Source organism: Anser brachyrhynchus (assembly GCF_964034855.1).
Source record: "Anser brachyrhynchus genome assembly, chromosome: W".
Taxonomy (NCBI): Eukaryota; Metazoa; Chordata; class Aves; order Anseriformes; family Anatidae; genus Anser; species Anser brachyrhynchus.
Window position 1 is genome coordinate 16,651,563 of NC_137704.1, and position 27,527 is coordinate 16,679,089.

Below are 27,527 nucleotides of genomic sequence, written 5' to 3' on the forward strand. Positions count from 1 at the left end.
GTGATCAGCAAGAGACACTCACCCTTTAACAGTCCCATATGGCCAGTGTGAAAGTCTAATGGTGAGTGGAGACTAACAGTGGGCTATCGTGGCCTGAATGAAGTCACGCCACGACTGAGTGCTACAGTGCCGGACATGCTAGAACTCCAGTACAAACTGGAGTGATAGGCAGCCAAATGGTATTCTACAATTGATATCGCTAATGCATTTTTCTCCATCCCTTTAGCAGCAGAGTGCAGGCCACAGTTTGCTTTCACTTGGAGGGGTGTCCAATACACATGAAATCAACTGCCCAAGGGGTGGAAACTCAAGGTCGACCCCTGGGGTTTTGGAGTCAGGGATACAGAGGATCTGAAGCCCGCTACACTCCCACTGAAAAAGAGATAGTGGCAGCATATGAAGGAGTTCGATCTGCTTCGGAAGTGGTCGGTACTGAAGCACAGCTCCTCCTGGCACCCCGACTGCCGGTACTGATGCTACATGGAGCAAGTGGGTTGCACTGATTACTCAGCGGGCTCGAATAGGAAACCCCAGTCGTCCAGGAATCTTGGAAGTGATTATGGACTGGCCAGAAGGCAAATACTTTGGGATATCACAGGAGGAGGAGGTGGCCCGTGCTGAAGAAGCCCCACTGTACAACAAGCTACCAGAAAATGAGAAGAAATATGCCCTGTTCACTGATGGGTCCTGTCGTATTGTGGGAAAGCATCGGAGATGGAAGGCTGCAGTATGGAGTCCTACACGACGAGTTGCAGACGCTGCTGAGGGAGAAGGTGAATCGAGTCAGTTTGCAGAAGTGAAAGCCATCCAGCTGGCTTTAGATATTTCTGAACGAGAAAAGTGGCCGGTTCTCTATCTCTATACTGATTCACGGATGGTAGCAAATGCCCTGTGGGGGTGGTTACAGCAATGGAAGCAGAACAACTGGCAGTCCAGAGGCAAACCCAATTGGGCTGTCGCATTGTGGCAAGATACTGCCACCCAGATAGAGAACCCGGTTGTAAAGGTACACCATGTAAATGCCCAAATACCGAGGAGTCAGGCCACTGAAGAACATCAAAACAACCAGCAGGTGGATCAGGCTGCTAAGAGTGAAGTGGCTCAGGTGGACCTGGACTGGCAACATAAAGGTGAATTATTTATAGCCTGATGGGCCCATGACACCTCAGGCCATCAAGGCAGGGACGCAACCTACAGATGGGCTCGTGATCGAGGGGTGGACCTGACCATGGACACTATAGCACAGGTTATTCATGACTGTGAAACATGTGCTGCAATCAAGCAAGCCAAAAGGTCAAAGCCTCTTTGGTATGGAGGACGATGGCTGAAATATAAATATGGAGAGGCCTGGCAGATTGATTACATCACACTCCCTCAAACCTGCAACGACAAGCGCCACGTACTTACAATGGTGGAAGCAACCACTGGATGGCTGGAAACATATCTTGTACCCCATGCCACCGCCCAGAACACTATCCTGGGCCTTGAAAAGCAAGTCCTATGGAGACATGGCACCCCAGAAAGGATTGTGTAAAGGGCAGTTGTAGTTTAACCCGGCCGGCGGCTAAACACCACACAGCCGTTTGCTCACCCTCCCCCCTCCCTCTCTGGGATGGGGGCAGAAACAAGAAACTGAAGCCTGTGGGTTGAGATAGAGACACTTTATTAGGACAGAAAATAAAATTATTATTATTATTATTAATAATAATAATAATAATAATGTGCACAAAACAAGTGATGCACAGTACAATTGCTCACCACCCGCTGACCGATGCCCAGCCTATCCCCGAGCAGCCGGCCCCCCCACCCCGGCCAGCCACCCCTATATGTTGTTCAGCATGATGTCAGATGGTATGGAATACCCCTTTGGCCAGTTTGGGTCAGCTTTTCTGGGTCTGTCCCCTCCCAGCTCCTGCTGCACCCCCAGCCTGCCCGCTGGCAGGACAGAGCAAGAAGCTGGAAAGTCCTTGGCTTGGTGTAAGCAGTGCTCTGCAACAATTAAAGCATCACTGTGTTTTCAACATTACTCTCATCCTAAATCCAAAACACAGCACCCTACCAGCTACTAGGAGGAAAATTAACTCTATCCTAGCTAAAACCAGGACAAACATCTTCCTTGAAGGGATACCTTTCCTTCACACCTGACAGAACACGCCTCCAGAGGATGAAGATCCGTGTTCCTTTTCCAATTGCTTTGTCAATGCTTGGGTCCCTAGCAAGGGATCCCAGCTGCCTTGCGTCCCTACCCGCTAATTCAGGACTATTTGCTTTGCTGTCTCAGCACCAGAGCAGCCAGGTGACAAGGTGCTCACCTGGATGACGACTGAAATCTTTTCACATTTCTCGTAGCTCACGCTGGTATAGACCTCGGGTAATTATCGATGCTCTTATGATATCATCCTCTTCATCTTCCTGTTCCTCTGATGGCCCAGCCACTTTGGAGTTGCCTGCCTCATCTTCTTCTTCCTCCCTAGTGTGAGTAGGCGTTCCTCTGCTTTCTAAACGTCCTGACTTTCTCATCCATTGTTTCATATTGGATACAGGAGCAACTGACACTGGCACCATTTTCCTTGCCCAGCCTTGGGGCCTGCCACATGGGTTGGAGTGACCACAGTGCTTGGAGTGGCCACAGGGCCTGTTGCAGGGTTTGGAGTGTCTGCAGAGTTTGTCTCTGGGGTTATAGTGGCATTGATTGCAGATTGGTAAGAGTAGGCCAAGTGGCAGCACGTTGCAGTGATTTGTGTCTCTTTAGAATTGCCAGGGTGATGACACACCTTTTTCAAGCATGCTGCCAGGTTTTTAGGATTTTGCACTTGTTCAGGGGTGAAGTTCCAAAGCACTGGAGCTGCCCACTGCTCTAGGTGCCTGCCCATATCCTCTCCATTCCCCTGTGTAAGAAAGAGAACAGGGAGGGCAGAAAACCGGGATGGCTGTGCAAGGACCTGCTGGTTAGACTGAGGAGCAAGAAGGAAAGGGCATGTGGCCTGGGAAAAGTACAGGGATGCTGTCCGGATGTGCAGGGATGGGATCAGGATAGCCAAGGCACAGATGGAACTGAGCTTGGCAGGGGATGCAAAGAATAACAAGAACGGATTCTACAGGTACATTGGACAGAAAGGAAAGGCCAAGGAGAGTGTACCCCCTCTGATGGACGAGAAGGGAGAACTGGTAACCACAGACATGGAGAAGGTTGAGGTACTCAACAACTTCTTTGCCTCAGTCTCCACTGCCAGTCAGGCTTCCCACGTCTCTCATTTCCCTGAACCTGTAGATGGAGGCTGGGGAAGCAAAATCCCTCCCACTGTAAGCAAAGAACAGGTTTGAAACCACCTGATGAAACTGAACAGGTACAAGTCTATGGGGCCCAATGACATGCATCCCAGGGTCCTGAAGGAACTGTCTGATGGAATTGCCAAAACTCTCTCCATCATATTTAAATGTCCTGGCAGTCAGGCGAAGTCCCTGGTGACTGGAAAAAGGGAAATCACTCCCCTTTTTAAAAAGGGTAAAAAGGAGGACCCGGGGAACTACAGACCAGTGAGCCTCACCTCTGTGCCTGGGAAGACTGTGGAAAAGATCCTCCTGGAAGCAATGTCAAGTCAAATGCAAGCCAAGGAGGTGATTAGAGACAGCCAGCATGGCTTCACCAAGGGCAAATTGTGCCTGACCAATCTGATGGCCTTCTTTGATGGAGTGACTGCATCAGCTGACAAGGGAAGACCGACTGATGTCATCTACCTGGACTTCTGGAAGGCCTTTGACACGGTCCCAAATGACATTCTGACCTCCAAATTGGAGAGAGATGGATTTGATAGGTGGACCATTCAGTGGATAAGGAATTGGCTTGAAGGTTGCACCCAGAGAGTGGTGGTCAATGGCTGTATGTCCAGGTGGAGGCTGGTGACAAGTGGTGTACTTCAGGTCTGTCCTGGGACCGGTACTGTTTAATATCTTTATCGATGACATAGATAATGGGATTGAGTACACCAAGCTGAGTGGTGCGGTTGATACAACAGAAGGAAGGGATGCCATCCAAAGGGACCTGGACAAGCTAGAAATGTGAGCCCATGTGAACCTAATGAGGTTCAACAAGTCTAAGCGCAAGGTGCTGCACTGGGGTCGGGGCAATCCCAGACGTGAGGTGGTGAAGGTGGTAAATCCTAGACTGGGTGAAGAACTCAGTGAGAGCAGCCCTACTGAGAAGGGAGGTGGTGGAGTCACTGTCCCTAGGGGTGTTTAAGAAAAGGTTGGATGTGGTACTTAGTGACATGGTTTAGTGGATAATATTGGTGGTAGAGAGATGGTTGGACCAGATGATCTTGGAGGTCTTTTCCAAGCTTTATGATTCTATGATCATAGAATCATAGAATCATAGAATATCCTGAGTTGGAAGGGACCCTTAAGGATCATCAAGTCCAACTCTTGATACCGCACAGGTCTACCCAAAAGTTCAGACCATGTGACTAAGTGCACAGTCCAATCTCTTCTTAAATTCAGACAGGCTCGGTGCAGTGACCACTTCCCTGGGGAGCCTGTTCCAGTGTGCAACCACCCTCTCTGTGAAGAACCCCCTCCTGATGTCAAGCCTAAATTTCCCCTGCCTCAGCTTAACCCCGTTCCCGCGGGTCCTGTCACTGGTGTTAATGGAGAAAAGGTCTCCTGCCTCTCGACACCCTCTTACGAGGAAGTTGTAGACTGTGATGAGGTCTCCCCTCAGCCTCCTCTTCTCCAGGCTGAACAGGCCCAGTGACCTCAGCCGTTCCTCGTACGTCTTCCCCTCCAGGCCTTTCATCATCTTCGTAGCCCTCCTCTGTACACTCTCCAACAGTTTCATGTCCTTTTTATACTGTGGTGCCCAGAACTGCACACAGTACTCGAGGTGAGGCCGCACCAGCGCAGAGTAGAGCGGGACAATCACCTCCCTTGACCTACTAGCGATGCCGTGCTTGATGCACCCCAGGACACGGTTGGCCCTCCTGGCCGCCAGGGCACACTGCTGGCTCATATTCAACTAGCTGTCTACCACGACCCCCAGATCCCTATCTTCTAGGCTGCTCTCTAGCGTCTCATCGCCCAGTCTGTACGTGCAGCCAGGGTTTCCCCGTCCCAGGTGCAGGACCCGGCACTTGCTCTTATTGAACTTCATGCGGTTGGTGATCGCCCAGCTCTCCAACCTATCCAGATCCCTCTGCAAGGCCTTTCCACCCTCATTCGAGTCCACAACTCCTCCAAGTTTGGTGTCATCAGCAAACTTGCTCAAAATACCTTCTATTCCTACATCCAGATCGTTTATAAAAATATTGAAAAGTACCGGCCCTAAAATGGAACCTTGAGGGACCCCACTGGTGACCGCCCGCCAGCCTGACGCAGCCCCATTTACCATAACCCTTTGGGCCCTGCCCGTTAGCCAATTGCTCACCCATCGTATGATGTTTTTATTTAGCTGTATGGTGGACATTTTGTCCAGTAGGATCCTACGGGAAACCGTGTCAAAAGCCTTGCTGAAGTCCAAAAAAATCACATCAGCTGGTTTCCCTTGGTCCATCATACGGGTGATCTTATCATAAAAGGAAATCAGGTTAGTTAGGCAGGACCTACCCTTCACAAACCCATGCTGGCTGGGACCAATGACTGCTTTGTCCCCCAGGTGCGCCTCAATAAGTTCGAGAACCATCTTCTCCATGATTTTACCAGGCACTGACGTGAGACTGACAGGCCTGTAATTGCTAGGGTCTTCTTTCTGACCCTTCTTGTAAATCGGCACAACATTTGCCAGCTTCCAGTCTACCGGGACCTCTCCAAATTCCCAGGATCGTTGAAAAATAATTGAGAGAGGTTCCGCGATGACGTCCGCCAGCTCTTTCAGCACCCGGGGATGAATCCCATGGACTTGTAGGGATCCAGGTGGAGTAGCAAATCCCGCACACGTTCAGGGTCGGTTGGGAGTTTGTCATCCCCACCGTCCCGGTCCTCCAGCTCAGGGCACCCTGGGTCCCGAAGCCCATCATCGGCATTGAAGACAGAGGCAAAGAAGGTGTTAAGCGTCTCTGCTTTGCCTATGTCATTGTCTGTGAGGAGACCTTCCCTATCAAGGAGCGGCCCTATGTATTCTTTAGTTCTCCTTTTTCCATTCACATATCTGAAAAAGCCCTTTTTATTTTTTTATTTTCTCTCACAGACACAGCCAGCTTCAACTCTAGGTGTGCTTTGGCCACACGAATTTTCTGCCTACAAACACGAACAGCATCCCTGTATTCTTTCCATGACACCTGGCCCTCCTTCCAGTAGCAAAACACTCTCTGTTTCCGCCTAATCTCCATTAGAATGTTCCTGGTCAGCCACGCCGGCCTCCTGCCCCGCCTGCCTGACTTGCGATATTTAGGAATTGCCTGATCTTGTGCTTCTAGGAGGCATCGCTTAAAGAATGACCAGCACTGGTGGACATCGAGGCCTTCAAGAGCAGTTTCCCAGGGGACCTTGCTGACTAGTTCCCTGAGCAGCCTGAAGTCCACTTTCCCCATATCTAGGGATGAGGTTTTGGTGGCACTTTTCCTTCTGTCACCGTAAATTTTGAACTCAACCACTTCATGGTCGCTTTGACCAAGGCGGCCACCAATCACCACATCTCCCACCAGACCCTCTCTGTTTTCTAGCAACAGGTCTAGGAGGGCACCTTTCCTAGTTGGCTCCGTTAGCACCTGCACCAAGAAGTTATCATCTAGGTGCTTCATGAACCTCCTGGACTTGCTCGTGTCAGCCGTGTGGCACTCCCAGTTAACGTCTGGCAAGTTGAAGTCCCCCATAAGGACAAGGGGAGTTAATCTCGAGGCCTCTCTTAGTTCTGTAAAGAATAATTTATCGGCGCTATCGTCCTGGCCAGGCGGTCTGTAATAGACTCCCACAACGACATCCCCTTTATTCGTTCGTCCCTTGATCCTTACCCAGAGGCTCTCCACTTTGCCATCGCTGACCTGAAGTTCCACACAGTCCAGCCCCTGCTTCACATACATCGCCACCCCACCACCTCGCCTACCCTGCCTGTCCCTCCTGAAGAGCCTGTAACCATCTATCGCAACACCCCAGTCACAGGACTCATCCCACCAGGTTTCGCTTATGCCGATGATGTCGTAGTTGCGGGACTGGGCCAGGACTTCTAGCTCATCCATTTTATTCCTCATACTGCGTGCGTTCGTGTAGAAGCACTTCAGGTGCGTCTCCTTACACTCAGCACCTTGTGGATCTGCCCGAAGGACCTCACTGGCACACAGCCCCTCTGATTCTAGCGTACCTTCCCTTAGGTCTTCACCGGTGTGATTCTGAAGTAAGTCTTCTGAAAAACAACAACAAAAAAGTGACCACTTTTGAATATGCAAGGTTAGTGGAATTTTCCACTGCAAAAACACAATGTTATTTCTGTTATTGTTATTTTTATTATTGTTATTGTTATCATTGTTATTGTTATTATTTTTTTATTTTTTGTCTTCCCTTTCTGTCATTAAACTGTTTTTATCTCAACCCACAAGCTTTTTACTTTTTTTTTTCCCGATTCTCTCCCCCATCCCACTGGGGTGGAGGGTGAGCAAACGGCTGTGTGGTGCTTAGCTGCCATCGAGTTTGAGACCGAGTCAAATGTTTGCCTGTTTCAGAGTCCTGCTAAGGGCTTTCACTGAGACAAAGTTAAAAGTATTTAGTAAGGTGACTGATATAATGGATTTGGAATTGCCATTGATAAATGCACTTACTGGAATAGGATTGATATATGATGATAGTGCTAGCAAAATGCTATCCTGGCTATTCCTCACCGAAGGGTGAAGGCACAGAGCTTAACAAGAAGGCTTCCCTGTCTTGGTGGAGGAGAAGGAGCACAGCCCATCGACTGCCTCTTCTATGTTTCCCAGTATTTCTTTTCCCCCCAGCTCTTTTTTTTTTTCTTTCTTTTTTTTTTTCCCCTAACACTAGCTCTTAACACTAACTATTCTTTTATATCCTAACCTTATCTGTTCCTCCCCTGGGGTGACGTTTAGCATGATTTGAGTGGAGAGTCGAGTACTATAGTCATATATGTTTAGCATGTACTTCATTAAGCTCATTATCGTATCCAGGGGTGAACTTCAATATTCATTTTACAAATAAGCAAAACGTTTTATTATGGGCACGATGGCCTTCAAGATTCTGTTCTGCTGTGAAGACAGGGCCATCCTTCTACTGCAAGACTCCCTCCTCCTTCTGCAAACTCTCACACAAAGCCTGTTGTTGTGGTTGAATCTGGCAGGCAGCTAAGCCCCATACAGCTGGTTGCTCACCCTCACCCCCCCAGTAGGGCGAGGGAGAGAATCAGGAGGAAAAAAAGTAAAAGCTCATGGGTTGAGATAAAGACAGTTTAATAGGACAGAAAATAATAATAATAATAACAATAGTGATGATATTAATAATAATAACAGTAGAATGTACAAAGCAAGTGGTGCACAATGAAATTGCTCATCACCCGCTGACCAATGCCCATCCCAGTCCCTGAGCAGTGGTCCCCCCACCCCGGCCAGCCAACCCTGTTTTATTGTTCATCATGACATCATATGGTAGAGAATATCCCTTTGGCCAGTTCGGGTCAGCTGTCCTGGTTCTGTCCCCTCCCAGCTTCTTCTGTACCCCCAGCCTCCTCACTGGCAGGTCAGTATGAAAAGCTGAAAAGCCCTTGTCTTAGTGTAAGCACTGCTCAGCAACAACTAAAACATCAGAGTGTTATCAGCATTATTCTCATCCTAAATCCAAAACACAACACCATACCAGCTACTATGAAGAAAATTAACTTTATCCCAGCCAAAACCAGGACAATATCCACCCCTTATTCTACACCATCTATGCCATGCTTATTATGGTACACCATACCAGCTACTAGGAGGAAAATTAACTCTATCCTAGCCGAAACCAGGACACCTGCGGACCTCTATCTACACAGTTTGTATAAGAGAGAAACAAAAAGAAGCTGCTCAACTCCCCTTTGCCCAAGGCCAGTGTTTATTAGTGACGCTAACAAGTCTGACTGTTCTCCACAGTAGCTTAAATACATTATTTAAAAATAGAATTCACAATTTGTGTAATTGCCTACGTAACAGCAAAACTCATGATAATATCATCTCATCACTAAATTATTAATTCTAGCCTCAACCAGTTCCTTAAATGGCATGAGAAAATAATTTGAAGTTATCCCAGAAAAATAAGTTAGGTCTTCCCTGAGACAGGAAGAGGAGTAGAATTCCATAACTGAGGCTCTTTAAAGGAAACTGTCCTCTTGATATAGCCTTTTCTTGTTCAAATCAGTGGACTGTGGCCCAGGTGTGTTTCTTGCTAAGCAGTTACATTCATTAACTGCATACAGAGCTGGTCATTCAGATATCCAGGTTCCAAACTGCTAGGTCAAAAATGCAACTTTTACAGCACAGCTTATAAAGTGACTTGCTTTCAGTACAGCAGCAGATCACTGATGTGTTTTCTGTGCAGAGCACTGCTCAATAAGGAAGTATCTGCACCTAGAGCAGAGGACACAGGTTAAAGTTAATAGTCTTTCTGACCATGTCACAGCCTTCAAGAGTATCTGAACTACTGAGTTACTTCAGTATCTCAAAATAAAAATACAATTTGTGTTTGTTGTTGGGTAATCAGACTTGCATCATCTTGAGAAATGATTGTTCTATGGAGTTGCCACCTGGAGTACTATATCCATTTCTGCCCCCCCCCCCCCCCCCCCAGCACAAGAAAGACCTAGACATACTAGGAAGGGTCTAACTGAGGGCTACCAAGATGATCAAGGGATTGGAGCACCATTCCTATGGGACGAGGATGAGGGAGTTGGGACTGTTCAACTTCACAGAATCACAGAATTGAAGGGGTTGGAAGGGACCTCGAAAGATCATCAGGTCCAACCCCCCTGCCAAAGCAAGTTCCTTAGAGCAGGCTGCCCAGGTAGGCGTCCAGACGTGTCTTGAATATCTCCAGAGAAGGAGACTCCACAACCTCCCTGGGCAGCCTGTTCCAGTGCTCCGTCACCAACTTGGAGAAGAGGAGGCTCAGGGGGCATTGTATCAATGTGTATAAATATCTGAAGGGAGGGTGCAAAGAAGATGGAGCCAAGCTCTTTTTAATGGTGCCCAGTGACAGGACAAGAGACAGAAACTGGAACACAAGAGGTTCCATCTAAAAAAATCAGGAAGCACTTCTTTACTGTGTGGGTGACAGAGCACTGGAACAGGTTGCCCAGAGAGGTTGTGGAGTCTCCCTCCTTGGAGATGCTCAAAAAGCTGTCTGGACATGGTCCTGGGCAACCTGCTCTAGATGACCCTGCTTAAGCAGGGGGGTTGGACCAGATGATCTCCAGAGGTCCGTTCCAACCTTAAAAAATTCTGTGATTCTGCCACTAATTTGCAAGCACCATCCACAATCAGGTATAAATACTTTCAGAATTAACATGGTTAATGATGGTGCTTTGCACAGACTATGCTGGAGAGGGAACTACTTTCTCTTATATTTATCTTTCTTTCTTTCTGCACTGAGAGCAATGGCAACCTCTCCTGAACTGCATTTAGCACTGCCCTCAAACATCCAACAGTTGTGGCATTAAAAACTCTCCAATAGATCTCATACAAAATATTTGCATTGGTACCTGAGCTGGAAATAGGTCAAAGTCACTGCTTCTGATGAGTGGTTGTTTTTTTTTTTTTTTTTGTCCCAAATATGTGCACTTTTGAAATTTGAAGTTTTATTCAGTCATCTGTGTAGTGTTCCTGTTTGACCTAGTGGCCAGTTCAATAGCCCTCTTCAATTTATTTTCACCTTTGTAATGAGCTGTCCTTGTTTCTTCATTTTCCAAGGGTAGGTTCTATTTTAGATCGTGAAGGAAGGTTCTTCAAAATGTTTTCTTTCAGTGGATCCACATTCCCTGCCTATGATTCTTTGCAGTTTTTTTGCTGGTTTCCTGATGTAGTGCAAGGAATTGAGCAGTGTCTGGGTCCAGAGTACCTTCTACCCAAAGAAAATTTATCAGAAGCTCTTGTTCTTTGAAGATATAAGTCTCTGGATTAACATTTAATCACTTTGCAAAGACAAGTTGAGGAGATTCTTTAGTTACTTGTAGGTCACACCCACCCCACCCCACCCCATTTTTTTCTGACTGGCTTTTACATGGCAGTTACTGCTGCTTATTTTCTCTAAGAAATAGTGGTGGTGGGGGGGGGGGGGATAGCTTTGATGAATTTGAGATGCTTTTGAGTGCTTCTAATGGTGCCTTGGAAGATTTAACATCTTAAGTTGAGAGCTCCCTCCTGGCCTTGCCCTAAAAGCACTAATTGAAGAGTGATACTCCAATGAGATTTTTTTATTTTTTAAGGAAAGGGATTACAGGTATTTGCATTCTTTCACAACTTCAGAGTAAAAAATAATTTTCTGGTATGTTATGTGAAAGCTTGTTTTCTATGCTATGTCATAAGTGTCCAAAGCCCTCATAACAGCTTACTTTATACACTTGTTTTTTTGGTGCAGATCCATCAAGGCGCAATCCCTGTCTCATACACAGTGACAACAGTGGCACAGCATGGAATTCCACTTTGTACAACCCAGCACATACCAGCCTGCAGCACACAGCAGGTCCCAGGTTGTTCTGTGGCATTCAGTGACCAGCACCTTCCTATCTGTAGTGTGCCTCCTCCAGTAAGTTTGGTTTAATTATATTGATTCTGGACTTAGACTTAGGAGATGGGAAGCCCAGAGTTTCACTACCCATACAGCTTTCCCCGATGTAAAATAAAAACTATAATTTCCAGGGGTAGATTGTAATGGTATAAGAGTGTAAGACAGAGCTAGTAAACATATTGAGCTTTCCTGCACCCTTCATAAAGTTATACCATCTTCTCATGTTTCTTTTTTGACTAAAAATGGATACTGGTTTATGATCTGGCCTCTTATTATTAGCAGTTATACATTCAGATGCTTAGAGGAAAAGACTTTCAAAGATGATCAAGTACTATCAGGAAGCTCACCTAGAGCTTTTATCTGGAAATGGTCTTATAAAATGTTAGCTTTTAAGAGTTTCTACAGGTAACAGCTCTTTATGAAAGACAAGCAAGGAAGCAGAGGGGATTGCCCTTTACATGACGTAACAGCTCAAGCATATAGAGCTCTTCTATGGAGTGGGTGACAGGCTGTTTGAGAACTTGTGTGTCAGGAAAAGAGGAGAGGCTAGTACGGGGTGATATCATGGTGGGAGCTTGTTACAGACCACCTGATCATTGTGAAGAAGGGGACAAGGCCTTCTTTAAACAACCCAAGGGAGTTTCCAGATTACAGACCCTGGTTCTTATGGGGGACTTTAAACTCCCTGACATCTGCTGGAAGGGCAACACAGGGACAAAAACAGTCCAGGAGGCTTCTGGAGGGTGTTGCAGGGGTGATGATGATGAAAGCTTCTTAATACAGGTACTTGATGGGACAACTGGGGTGATGCTGGATCTGCTCCTTGTGAACAATGAATAACTGTTTGAGGATGTGGTAATCAGTGGCAGCCTTGACTGTAGTAGCCATGAAAAAGTGGAGCTCAAGATCCTGAGGGGAGTGAGGCAAGCAAGAAGCAGAGTACAGACCTTGCATTTCAGGAAAGCAGACTTGAACTTTTTCAGGGGATTAGTGAATGGGATCTGGTGGGGAGTCAGCTCTGAAGTACAGAGGAGTTTCAGAGAGCTTTCAGGTCTTCAAGGACTTCCTCCTTCAAACACAAGAACAGTCCATCTGAATACTTGTGAAAATGAATAGATGGATCTGGAGTCCATCTTGGCTAAGTAGGGAACTCATGAATGAGCGCCAATGCAAAAAGGATGTATACAGGAGGTGGAAGCAAGGACAGGCAACAAAGGCAGAATATAGAAACATTGCCTGGCCATGTGAGGATAGAAACCAAAACTCAGGTATTGTTGATTCTTGTGATGGACATCAAGGGTAACAAGAGCTTGTACTGCTATGTTATTGGTAAAAGGGTGAACAAGGAAAATGTGGGTCCATTGCTGAATGTGGTGGTTGATTTAGTGACAGTGGAGGCAGATGAGGTTTAGATATTCAATGCTTTCTCTGCCTTGATCTTTAGTAACAAGGTCTCCCAGGCCTTTGTGCCTAGAGACTTGGTTCAAGGAAAAAAAGAAACACCAGTAGTGGAGGAGGATTGAGTCAGATCTCTTGAGAAATCCTTACAAGTCCATGAGATACATCTGTTTTGGTTTTAAACAAAGTGACAGTGTGTAGGCTAAATGGATTTGGATACCAAAGCACTTTAATCACAAGTATATGTAATTTTACAAATTGCACAACTTCCCTCTGTCATGGAGGAGATGGTGCAGTGAGAAAGAGAAGTCAGGCAGGTCAGCATAGTGGTTTCTAACATGACCTCCTCCTTCTGCAGGAGAGGTGGTGTAGTCCTGAAGAGAGCTCAGGTAGGTCAGCATGTTGGTTCCTGTCATGCTGTGCTATAGTCCTGGCACAGAGTCATGAGGTTTCTCTAAGATCTTTTCCACTCCTTGGGTTCCTTGAAGTTGGAGAGATGGTTCTGGGTCCCAGTGTAAGGTCATGGGGCTTTTCTTCCTGGAGTCTTTTAAGAAACTCTTGGTCACTCCAGTGTTCTTGTACATCCTTAGTTATAGGACTGGGTAAAGAATACCTCATCAATTAGTCTGTCCAAATTGTGCTGTCATTTTCAGACTTGCTGTCACAGTGATTGGCACTCACAATCTGCTCATTCTGGACACTTTGCACTTCTTGATGATTAACAAATTGTTTACATTAGTGTGGCTATCTATTTTCCTGAGCACACCAAAACTATTCTGTTTGTGATAGGTGGCAGATCATATTTTGTCTACTTCTACTACTGAGAAAAGTCAATTAAAGTTCATGGGCTTATGCTAATAGCTATGCTAGCTAGGACTACCATGCTAACTGCTATAGCATCCAAGAATGCCGAGAGTTGGCTGATGTCATTGTGAGGCTGTTCATCATCGTTGAAACATTGTGGAAATGGTGTGTGTGTGTATGTGTGTGTGTGTCCCAACAATTGCAGAGCAGTTGCACCCATCTTCAAAAAGGGCAATAAGGGGGATCCAGGGAACTACAGGCTGGTCAGCTCCACTTCAGTCCCTGGGAAAATTATGGAATGTGTCTTCTTGGAATGCATTTCTGGGCACATGAAAGAGGAGGTCATTGGGAAGAGCCAGAATGGGTTTACCAAGAGTAAATCACACTTGACCAACCTGATTATCATCTATGATGAAATAACTGGCCTGGTAGACAAGGGAAGAGCAAAGGAGGTGATTTACCTTGACTTCAGAAAGGCTTTCGATGTCATCTCTCACAACATCCTTATATCCAAGTTGGGACATTATAGTCTAGGTGGGTGAAAATCTGACTGAATCTTCAGGCACAGAGGGTAGTAGTTAATGGTTGATGCTCTACATGGGGGACCCAGTAACAAGTAGAGTTGCTTGGGGTCTATCCTGGAACCATTTCTCTTCAATATTTTTCTCAGAGACCTGGAGAAGGAGACAGATTGCACCTCATCAATTTTGTGGACATTGCTGAACTAGGAGGTTCAGTTGATACAGTCAAGAGCAAGACTGCCATTAAATGGTCCAGACTGAGAAGTGGCTGGTTGGGGGAAAGCTCTGCTGAAAAGGTTCTGGGGATTCTGGTGAACTGCAAGCTAAATATGAGCCAGCAGTTTGCTCTGTAAGTGAGAGTCTAACAGTGTCCTGGGCTGTATCAACAGAAGTGTAACTAGTAGTCTGAGGGAAGTGATATTATTCCCTTTTAATCCGTACTTCTTAAACAGCATCTGGAATACTGTGTCCAGTTTTGGGCCTCTTAATAAAAGACATGTACAAATTGAAACAAGTCCATCAGAGAGACACCAGGTCTATGGACTGGAGCACATGCCCTATGAGGAGAAGCTGAGGGAGCTGGACTTGTTCAGCCTGGAAAAGAGAAGGCATTAAGAAGATGTGTGTAATAGCAGCCTTTCAGTAGCAAAGAAGAGGTTACTGAGGAGATGGAGCCAGGCTTGTGTTGCTGGTGAATGAGAGAAACAAGTGCTCATCATGAAGTTAATCAAAATAATGTATTAAACAGAAATCAATGATTAAGCAGAGATAGCAGTCAAACACTCTATTATGGTTAACCAGCAGTCAAACCCTCTACTACTTACTACATGCCTACTGATTAAGCCAGCTCAATGTGTATAAAGTGTCGCTTAAGCTCCATATAAAGAAATGCTGCATGCATATAGAAATGTCGCTCACCTTGTTGTAAACATCAGATGCTGGGTAAGCGATCTCTCAGCCTCGAGGAGTAACCTTGAAAGACATCCCTGCTCAAGGGGAGATCATCGTGCAGCCTGTTGCCATACAGGAGAGCTCAAAGGGCTCTGGTGGTTGCAAATATTTACAGCATAAAGTTGTTGACTTGCAGTCAAATTTCCTTTTATGGTTGTGCAGTAGGTACTGTTTTTTTCTTTCTCTTATCAGCAGTGTCTCAACTACATGAGCTCTGCACAGGAAATCATGTCCCTGGGCAATACAATTTACAATGTTTGTGTAACCCAGTTGGCTCCAGTTAGGCCTACTCATCAGCAGTGCCTGAAACAGGGTACTGCTAGAATGAAACTGTGTGTGTGTGGTGCTCCTATCACAGCTTGTTACTGAGGTACATGGTGGAAGAGCAAGTGGTCATAAAGAAAAACGTGGAAGGTTCTGAATGGGTGTAAGGGGAGGGGGTGAACATGTTTATTTTGAGGAAATTAAGCATTGAAACAGGGGCTCAGAGAGGTGGTAGTATATCTATCCTCGGAGGCTTTCAAGCCCCAGCTAGAGAAAGCCCAGAGAAATCTGGTCTGGCCTTATTAGCTGACTGTTTTGAACAGGACTTTGGACTACAGACATCCTGAGACACCTTCCCTTCAATTTTTTCTTTAATAATGTTGTGTTACCACATTCTGCTAGGAGTTGGAATAAACAACTAGGTAATTTTTGCCAGTCTAGAACTTGAAAGAATGTGAATGCTTGGATGAGTCCCATGGGATGTTGTGGTTTAACCCAGTCGGCAGCTAAGCACCACACAGCCGTTTGCTCACCCTCCCCCCTCCCTCTCTGGGATGGGGGAAGAGAATCAGGAAAATGAAGCCTGTGGATTGAGATAGAGACAGTTTATTAGGACAGAAAAGAAAAGGAAAATAATAATAATAATGATAATGGTACTACTAATAATAACATGTACAAAAAAAGTGATGCACAATACAATTGCTCACCACCCACTGACTGATGCCCAGCCGATCCCCGAGCAACCGGTTCCCCCACCCTGGCCAGCCCCCCCATATTAATTGTTCAGCATGACGTCAAATGGTATGGAATACCACTTTGGCCAGTTTGGGTCAGCTGTCCTGGGTCTGTCCCCTCCCAGCTCCTGCTGCATCCCCAATTGCACTATTGCAATTCCAGTAGGTAATAATAAATTATCTAGGACTTGCTTTTTTTGAATTCGGAGGAGTGCCAAAGGTAAGCACTTCGTTCAGGGGAGACAAGTTTCCAGAACTTGGTCAATTGCTTCTTTACTGTCTGATTCATCTGCTCCACCCTTCCAGAAGAGGAAGAATGTCAAGGAGCATGAAATTCCCATTTCATTCCTAAAGTCCGCATTAGCCCTTGCAATATTTGTGATGTAAAGTGACTTCCTTGATCAGAGTCAATATTTTCAATGAGTCCATACCTGGGAATTATCTGTTCTAGAATTACCTTAGCTACCACGCTTGCAGTAACAGATACTAAAGGGAAAACTTCCACCCACCCTGACAAGTGATTGACCAAGACCAGCAAGTATTTAAATCTACCTGCTCTAGGGAGTTCTGTAAAATCGACCGGTACACTTTGGAAGGGTCGAATTCCTGGTTCTTGCCCCCTTTTGGGCTGTCTGTGGATAATTTTCCTATTTACCTTTTAACATACTACACAACTCCTGCATTATTGTTTAGCCAGAGTATATATATGTTCCTACACGTACATAACTCCACAGCACAGCGTCACACATTGCTTGAACTCCCCAATAACTACCTTAAGTAAAACAGTTAATATTTGCCTCATTAGTGCTTTATTCATCATTTCTCTCCCATCAGGGAGTATCCATTTTCCTTTGAACTCCGTGGCTCCTAATTCTTTAAAAACCTCTCTCTCTTTTTCACTAAATATGTGCTTTTCCGGTGGGGAGGGTACTTCACATATAAGATAATTTATAGTGATTTCTGACTGCAAGGCCGCCTCCTGGGCTTTTTCATCTGTTACACAGTTCCCTCCAGCCGTGACTGAATTTCTGGGAAGGAACAACTGCATGTATCAGTACAGGCTGGGGGATGACCTGCTGGAGAGGAGCTCTGCGGAGAAGGACCTGGGGGTCCTGGTGGACGACAGGTTGGCCGTGAGCCAGCAGTGTGCCCTGGTGGCCAGGAGGGCCAATGGGATCCTGGCGTGCATTAAAATGAGTGTGGCCAGCAGGTCAAGGGAGGTGATCCTCCCCCTCTACTCTGCCCTGGTCAGGCCTCATCTGGAGTACTGTGTCCAGTTCTGGGCTCCCCGGTCCAAAAAAAGACAGGGATCTCCTGGGAAGAGTCCAGCGGAGGGCCACAAAGATGATACGGGGCCTGGAGCATCTTCCCTATGAAGAAAGGCTGAGAGACCTGGGTCTGTTCAGCCTGGAGAAGAGAAGACTGAGAGGGGATCTTATCAATGTTTACAAATACCTTAAGTGTGGGAGACAGAGGGATTTGGCCAACCTCTTTTCAGTGGTTTGTGGGGACAGGACAAGGGGCAATGGCCACAAAATGGATCACAGGAAGTTCTGCACCAACACGCGAAAGAACTTCTTCATGGTGAGGGTGACGGAGCACTGGAACAGGCTGCCCAGGGAGGTTGTGGAGTCTCCTTCTCTGGAGATATTTAAGGCCCGTCTGGATGCCTACCTGGGCAACCTGCTCTAGGGAACCTGCTTTGGCAGGGGGGTTGGATCCGATGATCTCTTGAGGTCCCTTCCAACCCCTACAATTCTGTGATTCTGTGATTCTGTGATTCCCTTTCTGGTGACCTTTTATATGCACTATTGCAATTCCAGTAGGTAATAATAAATTATCTAGGACTTGCTTTGCAAGCTCTTGGTGGACCAATTCCTTCCCCTTACTACTGATCAACCCACGCTCCTCCCAGATGTTACCAAAGGTATGAACCACCCCATATTCATATCTCAAATCGGTATAGATGATTCCCTCTTTTCCTTCAAGAAGTTTGAGTGCCTGTTTCAAAGCATATGATTCACATATTTGGGCTGACCAGTTATTGGGCAATCGGCCCATCTCTTTTACTTCTTCACTAAATCCATCAACTATAGCTTATCAAAGAATCACAGAATCACAGAATGTTAGGGATTGGAAGGGACCTTGAAAGATCATCTAGTCCAATCCCCCTGCCAGAGCAGGAACACCTAAATCACATCACACAGGAATGCGTCCAGGTGGGTTTTGAATGCCTCCAGAGAACGAGACTCCACAACCCCCCATGGCAGCCTGTTCCAGTGTTCTGTCACGTTCACCGTGAAAAAGCTTCTTCTCACATTTAAGTGGAACCTCCTATGTTCCAGCTTGTACCCATTGCCCCTTGTCTCATCATTAGATGTCACTGAGAAGAGCCTGGCTCCATCCTCCTGACACTCACCCTTTACATATTTATAAACATTAATAAGGTCACCCCTCAGTCTCCTCTTCTCCAAACTAAAGAGACCCAGCTCCCTCAGCCTTTCCTCATAAGGGAGATGCTCCACTCCCTTAATCATCTTTGTGGCTCTGCGCTGGACTCTCTCAAGCGATTCCCTGTCCTTCTTGAACTGAGGGGCCCAGAACCGAATGCAATATTCCAGATGCGGTCTCACCAGGGCAAAGTAGAAGGGGAGGAGAACCTCTCTCGACCTACTAACCACACTCCTCCTAATACACCCCAGGATGCCATTGACCTTCTTGGCCACAAGGGCACAGTGCTGGCTCATGGTCATCCCGCTGTCCACCAGGACCCCCAGGTCCCATTTCCTCTACGCTGCTCTCCAGCAGGGCAGTCCCCAACTTATACTGCTACCTGGAGTTGTTCTTGCCCAGATGCAGGACTCTACGCTTGCCCTTATTATATTTCATTAAATTTCTCCCTGCCCAACTCTCCAGCCTGTCTAGGTCTCGCTGGATGGCAGCACAGCCTTCTGGTGTGTCAGCCACTCCTCCCATCTTAGTGTCATCAGCAAACTTGCTGACAGTGCACTCTATTCCCTCATCCAAGCCATTGATGAATATATTGAACAATACTGGTTCCAGTACCGACCCTTGAGGGACTCCACTAGATACAGGCCTCCAACTAGACTCTGTCCCATTGACCACAACTCTCTGGCTTCTTTTCTTCAGCCAGTTCACAGTCTACCTCACTACCCGATCATCCAGACCACACTTCCTCAGTTTAGCTGCAAGGATGCTGTGGGAGACGGTGTCAAATGCTTTACTGAAATCAAGATAGACCACGCCCACTGCTTTACCATCATCTATCCACCTGGTTATGTCTTCATAAAAGGCTATCAGGTTGGTCAAGCACGACTTCCCCTTGGTGAAGCCACGTTGACTGCCCCTAATGACCTTTTTATCCTTGATATGTCTAGAGACAATGCCAAGTTGTTCCTTCACCTTACCAGGGATGGAGGTGAGGTTGACCGGTCTATCGATACCCGTGTCCTCCTTCTTGCCCTTTTTGAAGACTGGAGTGACATTTGTTTTCCTCCAGTCCTCAGGCACCTCTCCCGTTCCCCACAACTTACCAAAGATGATGGAGAGTGGCCTATCAATGACTGCTGCCAGCTCCCTCAGCACCCGCATGTGCATCCCATCAGGACTCATGGATTTATGGATGTCCAGCTTACTTAATCGGTCCTTAACCCAGTCCTCATCCACCAAGGCAAACTCCTCCTTTATCCCAACTTCCTCTGGGGCCTCAGGGGTACGAGGCTCCTCAGGACAGCCTCCGGCATTATAGACAGAGACACAGAAGGCATTCAGTAACTCCGCCTTCTCTTTATCTTCTGTCACCAGGGCACCCACCTCATTCATCAGTGGGCTTACATTGCCTCTAGTGTTAGTTTTATCTGCAGTGTATTTGAAGAATCCCTTTCTGTTGTCCTTGACCCCTCTTGCAAGGTTTAATTCTAAGGAGGCCTTAGCTTTCCTAGTTGCCTCCCTACATCCTCTGACAACAGTCTTATGTTCCTCCCAAGTGGACAGCCCCTCCTTCCATGATCTGCAGACTCTCCTCTTCCACTTGACTTTGCCCAGCAGTTCCCTGTTTAACCATGCAGGTCTCCTGGCTCTCTTTCTTGACTTCCTACCTGTTGAGATGCTCTGATCTTGAGCTTGGAAGAAGCAGTCCTTGAATGTTTACCAACTATCCTGGGCCCCTTTTCCTTCAAGTACCTTGTCCCATGGGATTTCCCCTAGCAATTGCTTGAAAAGGCCAAAGTTGGCCCTACTGAAGTCCAGGGTTGTGATTCTGCTTGGTGTTTTGTTCCTGCCACATGAGATCCTGAACCATCTCATGATCGCTGCAACCAAGGCTGCCCTCAACCTTCATCTCTTCAACCAGCCCCTCCTTGTTAGTGAGGACAAGATCCAGCAGCGCTCCTCTCCTAGATGGCACATCCACCAATTGCATCAGGAAGTTATCAGCAGTGCACTGGAGGAACCTCCTGGACTGCAGATGGCTGGCTGAGTAGGCCTTCCAGCAAATGTCAGGGTAGTTGGGCATGTACTTGCAAGGCTACTATCAGCTGATTCTAGAAGGCCTCATCAACTTCTTCACCCTGATCTGGTGGCCTGTAATAGACACCCACAACAGTATCCCCCATGCCAGCCTGTCCCTTAACTCTCATCCACAGATTCTCAACTCGCTCCTCATCCGCCCCTGGACAGTACTCAATACATTGTAGTTGCTCTCTCATGTAAAGAGCAAATCCGCCACCTCGCCTTGCTGGCCTGTCTTTCCTGAGAAGGACATAACCATCCATGACCACATTCCAGTCATGTGAGCTGTTCCACCATGTCTCTGTAATTGCCACCAGATCATAATCTCCTGACTAAGCAATATAAATATATATATATATATATTATACCTCTTTCCCTGAACTACCCTTGAGGATCCATATCCCCCCTCATCCCCCCTACTCCTGGGTGAATACTCCTTGAAAAGTCCTTGGCTTAGTGTAAGCACTGCTCTGCAACAATTAAAACATCAGCGCGTTATCAACACTCTTCTCATCCTAAATCCCAAACACAGCACCCTACCAGCTACTAGGAGGAAAATTAACTCTATCCTAGCTGAAACCAGGACAGGGATAAGGCCCAGGAGGGAAGAGGGGCACAAGAAAGTTGGTTAATATTCAAGGGTCACAGTATTGGGTTTGCGTGATAAGGGTTTGGTAGCAGGGGGCTGCAGGGGTGGCCTCTGTGAGAAGAGTCCAGAAGCTGCCCCATGCTAGATAAGGGCCAGTTTCAGCTGTGTCCAAAAGGGACCAGAGCTGAGCCAATGAGAGACATTGGTTGTGAAGAAGTTTGACTCCTAGAGTCAGTCAGCCAGTGCCCAGCTCTCTTAGTCAATATCGTCTTAACCTGGTGTGGAGTAGTAACTATGAGACGACCCCCAAAGGTTAATTTCCTGCTTTCTTCCCCCAGAATAGCAGTTGCTGCTACAGCTTGGAGACATTCAGGCCATCCTCTGGAAACTGGGTCCAGCAGTTTAAAGAACTAAGCCATTGGCTGCCACTCATCCCCCCCACTCCCGGGCGAATACTCCCAATGCTGCTCCCCGATCCACAGTAGAGAACAGATAAAAAGGCTTATTTAATGCGGGAAGAGCTAAGACTGGTGGTGTGATTAAGCTCTGCTTCAGTTTTTTCTAATAACTCCTTTTCCTCTTCTGTCCATTCAAGTATATTAGACTCCTCCTCTAATAATTTAAGACACAACCCTTTTGTCTTCTGAGCATATGCTTCTATCCATTATCGACGATATGCCATTAACCCCAAAAACTTTCTCAGTTCTTTCTTAGTTTTGGGTAGGGGTAGCTCAACAGTTCCCTGAATCCTCTCTGGATTTATTCTTCATTTTCCCTCAGACACTAGATGGATGCCCTAAATACCTGACTTCTCTTTCCACATACTGCAATTTATTTTTTGATACTCTCAAGCCCTGTTTTCCCAGAAAGTCGAATAGCTTGTTAGTGGCTTCCTTCACAACTGTTTTCTCCTGTCCTGACAATAAAAGATCATCCACATATTGTAACAGTAACACCTCCTTTGGAGGTTGGAATTGCTCCAAAATCTGTCCTAGAACTTGCCCAAATAAATTTGGTGACTCTGTAAACCCCTGAGGTAATACTCTCCATCTGTATTGTTGCTTCCGCTCCATTTCAGGGTCTTCCCACTCAAAGGTGAATATATCTTTGCTCTCAGGATCTGAGGGAACCCCATTAATAACACCGATATTCCAGTCTAATAACTTACTATTCCAGTGGCCAATTTCATCATCAAATCCCTTCCCAACAAGTCAGTCCATTCCTTGGGTACATACAATAACTGCACAGTGATCATTTTATCCCCTAGTCTCAGCTTGGTGTCCCCAAAAAGTAGCACTGTTGTCCCAGTTCCTTCTACCCCCATCACCTTCAGGGTTTCATTAGTTAAATTAAGGCCTGATACTTTACGGGCCAGCAATGACCTAGCTGCCCCAGTGTATTAGGTTTACGTGGCAAGGTTCTGGTAGCAGGGGGCCTGCAGCAGTGGCCTCTGTGAGAAGAATCCAGCAGCTGCCCCATGTTAGATAAGGGCCGGTTTCATCTGGCTCCAAAGGGGCCCACTGCTGCCTTGAGCCAAGCCGTGAGCCATGTAATTTGTGCCTCTGTGAGAGCATATTTAAGAAAGGGAAAAAAAACCTGCTGCACCACAGCATCTGGGAGGGAGAGGAGTGAGAAACAGCCCAGCAGAGACCAAGGTCAGTGAAGAAGGAGGGGGAGGAGGTGCTCCAGGCACCAGAGCTGAAGTTCCCCTGTGGCCTGTGGAGAGGCCCATGGTGGAGCAGGCCGTCCCCCTGCAGCCCATGGGTACAACGGTGGTGCAGATCTCCACACTGCAGCCCGTGGAGGAGCCTACGGTGGAGCATGTGATCGGGGGGGAGGGGGGGGAAAATCTGCTGCCTGTGAGGGTCCGATGCTGGAGCAAACTGCTCCTGACGGATGGACCCCGCGGCACAGACCCACACCTGGAGCAGCTCTCAAAGAGCCGCTGCCCCTGGAGAAACCCACACAGGACCAGCCTAGGAAGGTCCGTAACCCGTGGGAGGGACCCCACGCCAGAGCAGGGGAGAGAGCGACCCTGAAGGAGTGGTGGAAATGAAGCACCATGGACTAACCACAGTCCCCACTCCGCCCCCCCCCCCCCCCCCCCCACTCAGGGCAGGGAAGATGTGAAAGAGAGTGGATGGGGGAAGGTGCCCTCAGCTTCTTTGTTTCTCACTGCTCCAGCCCATCAGCAGTAGGCAATAAATTTTATTAATCTTCCTATGCTAAGTCTGTTTTACCCATGACGATAATTGTAGAGTGATCTCCCTGTCCTTATCTCAACCCTTGAGACCTTTTCATTTGTCAAGGGCTCTTAGTGGGACTAGCTTTCTGAGAAGCCCTGACTCCCCTATTCTGAATTTATAATAGCAAACAATTTCTCCTCCTTCTTCCACTCCGGATACTCCTATTTGAAGCAGATGGCTCGGACACTCTTCAAACATCTTCTCAAAGGTTGTCCCTGCTAGGATTTATGTTGCAATACAGGTAGCTTCCCTTGCATGCCATTCCTTCATCTCTCTTTGTCTCCCTTCCATCCTGGGCCTGACTTCCTCTGAAAGTTTTCTTCCTCTTTCTCCAATCCTCTGCCTCACTACCTGGTCCACTGTGAAGACCGTTAGTTTCGCTCTCTGCTGTTCCTTCTCATCTCCCCTCCTGACATACACTTCTGGGCCTCTCGCAGGAGGGTTTCCAGAGACTGTTTGCTCCATCCTTCCACCTTCTGGAGCCTTTTCTCTATATCTGGCCAGGCTTTAATCACAAAATGAACTTTCAAGAGCCCTTGGGCTACCGGGTCCTCAGGATTCATCCCCAAGTTGTGTGTTGTTATTATCCCAGTTGGATAAGCGGATATTTCTGCTCTATCAGAATTACTCCCTGTCCAGGGGTGGTTGGTTCTTTCTCATTCTTGCATAGCTGCCCGCCTAATCAGTCCCCTCCAAAACATTCTTCTCCAGTGAATAACATAAACAAGATTGACATCGTTCTCCCCCCCTCCCCCCAGGAATACAGATTAGGCCTTAGAAACTAACTGTTCTGCTAATCCTGTAGGGTCCTCAATTAAAGATTTCATTTCCTTCTTAAAATTCCTAGCCTCTCTGCTGATAAGGGTGGGGGTGGGGGTGTGGGGGGGGAGTTCACATAACCTATTTGTCCTTGCCTCACTGGGGCCTCCCTAAGAGAATACGTAGGAGTGTTAATACTGTTACTATCAGGGAAGGAGAAATTCTCAGTATCTCTTCTACACTGTTCTAAGTCTTGCCAGAGCCTAGAATGCACTCCTTCTCTAGGGACAGTGTTAATTGCAGTCCCTGGCTCCCTTCCTGGAGCGGCGGCTGCTGCTGCTGCCAGTGCAATATTAGGATTATAGGGAGGGGGTTAATTATCCAAGGATTCCCATCGACCCTTCCTTCTCTCTGACTCCTCTTTCTCCTGGTCCTGACTCTTTTTCAATAAAAACTGACTTACCCCCTGCACCCAGCAAGCATCATAACATGACTCCTTTGAAAAAGGAGTCTTACTGTTTACATATAAATGTAAAGCCTGAATTTTCATCAGACCCATATTTTGGCCAAAATACCGCTGTTTCCTTAATCGGTTCCTTTGTCCAGATTAATACACAGTATTTAATCATTCTCTTGTTATAATTTCCTCTAATGTTGGGATTATTTTTCCAATTCCTTATCATTCTTCCTGAAGGACTATCGGTAGGCACTGCCCCAGGGATATCTCCCTGTCCCCTGGAACCCTTAATGCCCATTTTTCCTAGCCCCTGTAAATGTGACTGACAAGACTCTTCCTTTCTTCCTTCTACCTCTTGCTACGTCCATATCCAACCACGCTCCTCGCGGAGCTACGGAACCATGGATCGGGACCCCGTACTTGCTTTGTACAAAAGTACGTCTCCATCACACTTCACACAAGATTCTTACCCAACCCTCAAGGCAATACTTAATATTTCTTACCTTGGTCTGTGCACAGAGTTACCGGATCAATTCTTAAACCCGGAGTGCCTACCTTCTTCCCTTCCCCACTACTTCATGGATCCTGCCTCTTTAATCAGTCTCGGGCCCTCTGTCAGCTCTCCGCAGAACCGCCACAGTCGATGCACAGGACCGCTGAAATCAGCGGGGCATGCCTTCCTGCTGCTGCGGCGGTGGGGCTCCCTGGTAGGTGACTGGATCCCGGACGAGCCCCCAAATTGTGAGAAACAATCTGCAGCCAATAAAAAAGGCTCGGGCAAGGATCTCAGTGAAGCAGCATTTTTATTTGCAGTTGCAATGGCGGGCGTCCTGCAAGCAGGAGTGCACAGCAAAAGTATATCATAACCTTATATTCTCTATTACCTGATGCTTGATTCCTCCCGTTTGCTCGTTGGCTGAGTACTACAGGTTCACAAACTACTCAACGCTTATTGCTATACTATATATGTATAATTTGATTTGACTAACCATTACTTTCTCCTTTTCCTTTCTTGTCCTTCTTCTCTCGTGACTAGAGGGCCTGTGATTTTTTGGTTTTACTGATTTTGCACTGCTCATCCTGCTTTTCTTAGCTATCCTCCTTATCTTGAGACAGTGGGACCTTCCCCTTATCTGCTTAACATACTCCCCACTGCTATGCCACTGTCATGCCTGCACAATCCCTTTTGAATATGCAAGGTTAGTGGAATTTTCCACTGCAAAAACACAACCTTGTTTCTCACACCAGTGAGCTAACATATGATGATGGTGCACTCCGTACAAACTTCTGCCACATGGGTCATGTACACTTGACTTCATCTGGATCTTTGGATAGCTGTTCCTTGCCTAGGTCATCATAAATCACCTCCAGCACAGCTAATTCCCTCAGGTACTGTATTTCCCTCTCCATGGTGGTCCACTCGCCTGGTTGACATACGACATTGTCCTGGTTTTCGCTAGGATAGTTAGTTTTCCTCCTAGTAGCTGGTAGGGTGCTATGTTTTGGATTTAGGATGAGAATAATGCTGATATCACACTGATGCTTTAATTGTTGCAGAGCAGTGTTTACACCAGGCCAAGGACTTTTCAGCTTCTGGCTCTGTCCTGCAAGCGGGTAGGCTGGGGATGCAGCAGGAGCTGGGAGGGGACAGACCCAGGACAGCTGACCCAAACTGGCCAAAGGGGTATTCCATACCATCTGACATCATGCTGAACAACATATAGGGGTGGCTAGCCGGGGTGGGGGAGCCGGCTGCTCAGGGATAGGCTGGGCATCGGTCAGCAGATGGTGAGCAATTGTATTGTGCATCACTTGTTTTGTGCACATTATTATTATTATTATTATTATTATTAATTTTCTGTCCTAATAAAGGACACAGGCTTCAGTTTCTCTTTTCTGTCCCCCATCCCAGAGAGGGAGGGGGGATGGTGAGCAAATGGCTGTGTGGTGTTTAGCTGCCGGCCAGGTTAAACCACAAGAGTCCTTTTGGTGCCCAATGTGGGGCACCAAGGGTTGAGATAATGACAGATCTGACAAGACTGTGTTAAAACAAGATTCTGATAAGCATTACATCAGTTTAATACTTACTAATCACAGTGCTGATTTCTGTGATCTCAAGTCTGCTCTGCCTGTTTTCCGAATTGAGTTATATAGCACTTTACTTACTGTATGTGTTGCTTATCACTTCTGGGGGTTTGTACAGGGTTATTATTTTGCTGTGCTGTGTAACACTGGCTTATGATATGATAAAATTACCGGTGTTGTGGTTTAACCCGGCTGGCAGCTAAACACCACACAGCCGTTCGCTCACCCTCCCCCCTCCCTCTCTGGGATGGGGGAGAGAAAGGGGAAAGTGAAGCCGGTGAGTTGAGATAAAGACAGTTTATTAAGACAGGAATATAATAATATAAGGAATATAAGGAATATAATAATAACAATAATAATAATAATAGTGATAATGATAATAGTATTAACAATAATAATGTGTAAGAAAACAAGTGATGCACAATGCAATTGCTCACCACCCGCTGACCGATGCCCAGCCTATTCCCGAGCAGCCGGCACCCCCACCCCGGCCAGCCACCCCTATAT

At 46.8% G+C, this 27,527-nt stretch overlaps 4 protein-coding genes across 5 annotated transcripts in view; 2 read left to right on the forward strand and 2 right to left on the reverse strand.

The window, feature by feature from the left end:
• LOC308184762 (vasculin-like) overlaps nucleotides 1-27,527 on the forward strand; it is a 463,870-nt gene that overhangs the window by 312,431 nt on the left and 123,912 nt on the right. The gene's annotated exons all lie outside the window — the stretch shown is intronic.
• The window catches only part of LOC308184759 (E3 ubiquitin-protein ligase RNF38-like), a 267,624-nt gene that overhangs the window by 235,712 nt on the left and 4,385 nt on the right, over nucleotides 1-27,527 (forward strand). Inside the window, exon 6 of one of the 2 annotated variants that reach the window (XM_080572253.1) lies at nucleotides 11,533-11,730. The exons of the other annotated variant lie outside the window; for it this stretch is intronic. Coding sequence (XP_080428379.1) covers nucleotides 11,533-11,715 — 183 coding nt within the window. The 3' untranslated portion in view covers nucleotides 11,716-11,730. Of the gene's footprint in view, nucleotides 1-11,532; nucleotides 11,731-27,527 lie in introns of those variants that run through there. 2 annotated transcript variants of the gene reach the window in all.
• Nucleotides 1-27,527, reverse strand: part of LOC308184730 (uncharacterized protein) — a 43,758-nt gene that overhangs the window by 5,829 nt on the left and 10,402 nt on the right. The window lies entirely within an intron of this gene.
• Nucleotides 1,833-15,452, reverse strand: LOC308184784 (uncharacterized protein). Its single transcript, XM_080572336.1, has 3 exons — nucleotides 15,324-15,452; nucleotides 14,346-14,558; nucleotides 1,833-7,330 (listed from the first exon to the last, which is right to left on the reverse strand). Exon 3 carries the CDS (start codon nucleotides 7,176-7,178, stop codon nucleotides 6,132-6,134), a length of 1,047 nt encoding a protein of 348 aa, XP_080428462.1. The 5' UTR covers nucleotides 7,179-7,330; nucleotides 14,346-14,558; nucleotides 15,324-15,452; the 3' UTR covers nucleotides 1,833-6,131.

What these genes read in the sequence shown, in the direction of transcription:
- LOC308184784 (XM_080572336.1), bottom strand. Translation starts at nt 7,178, where the DNA reads ATGAGGAATAAAATGGATGAGCTAGAAGTCCTGGCCCAGTCCCGCAAC.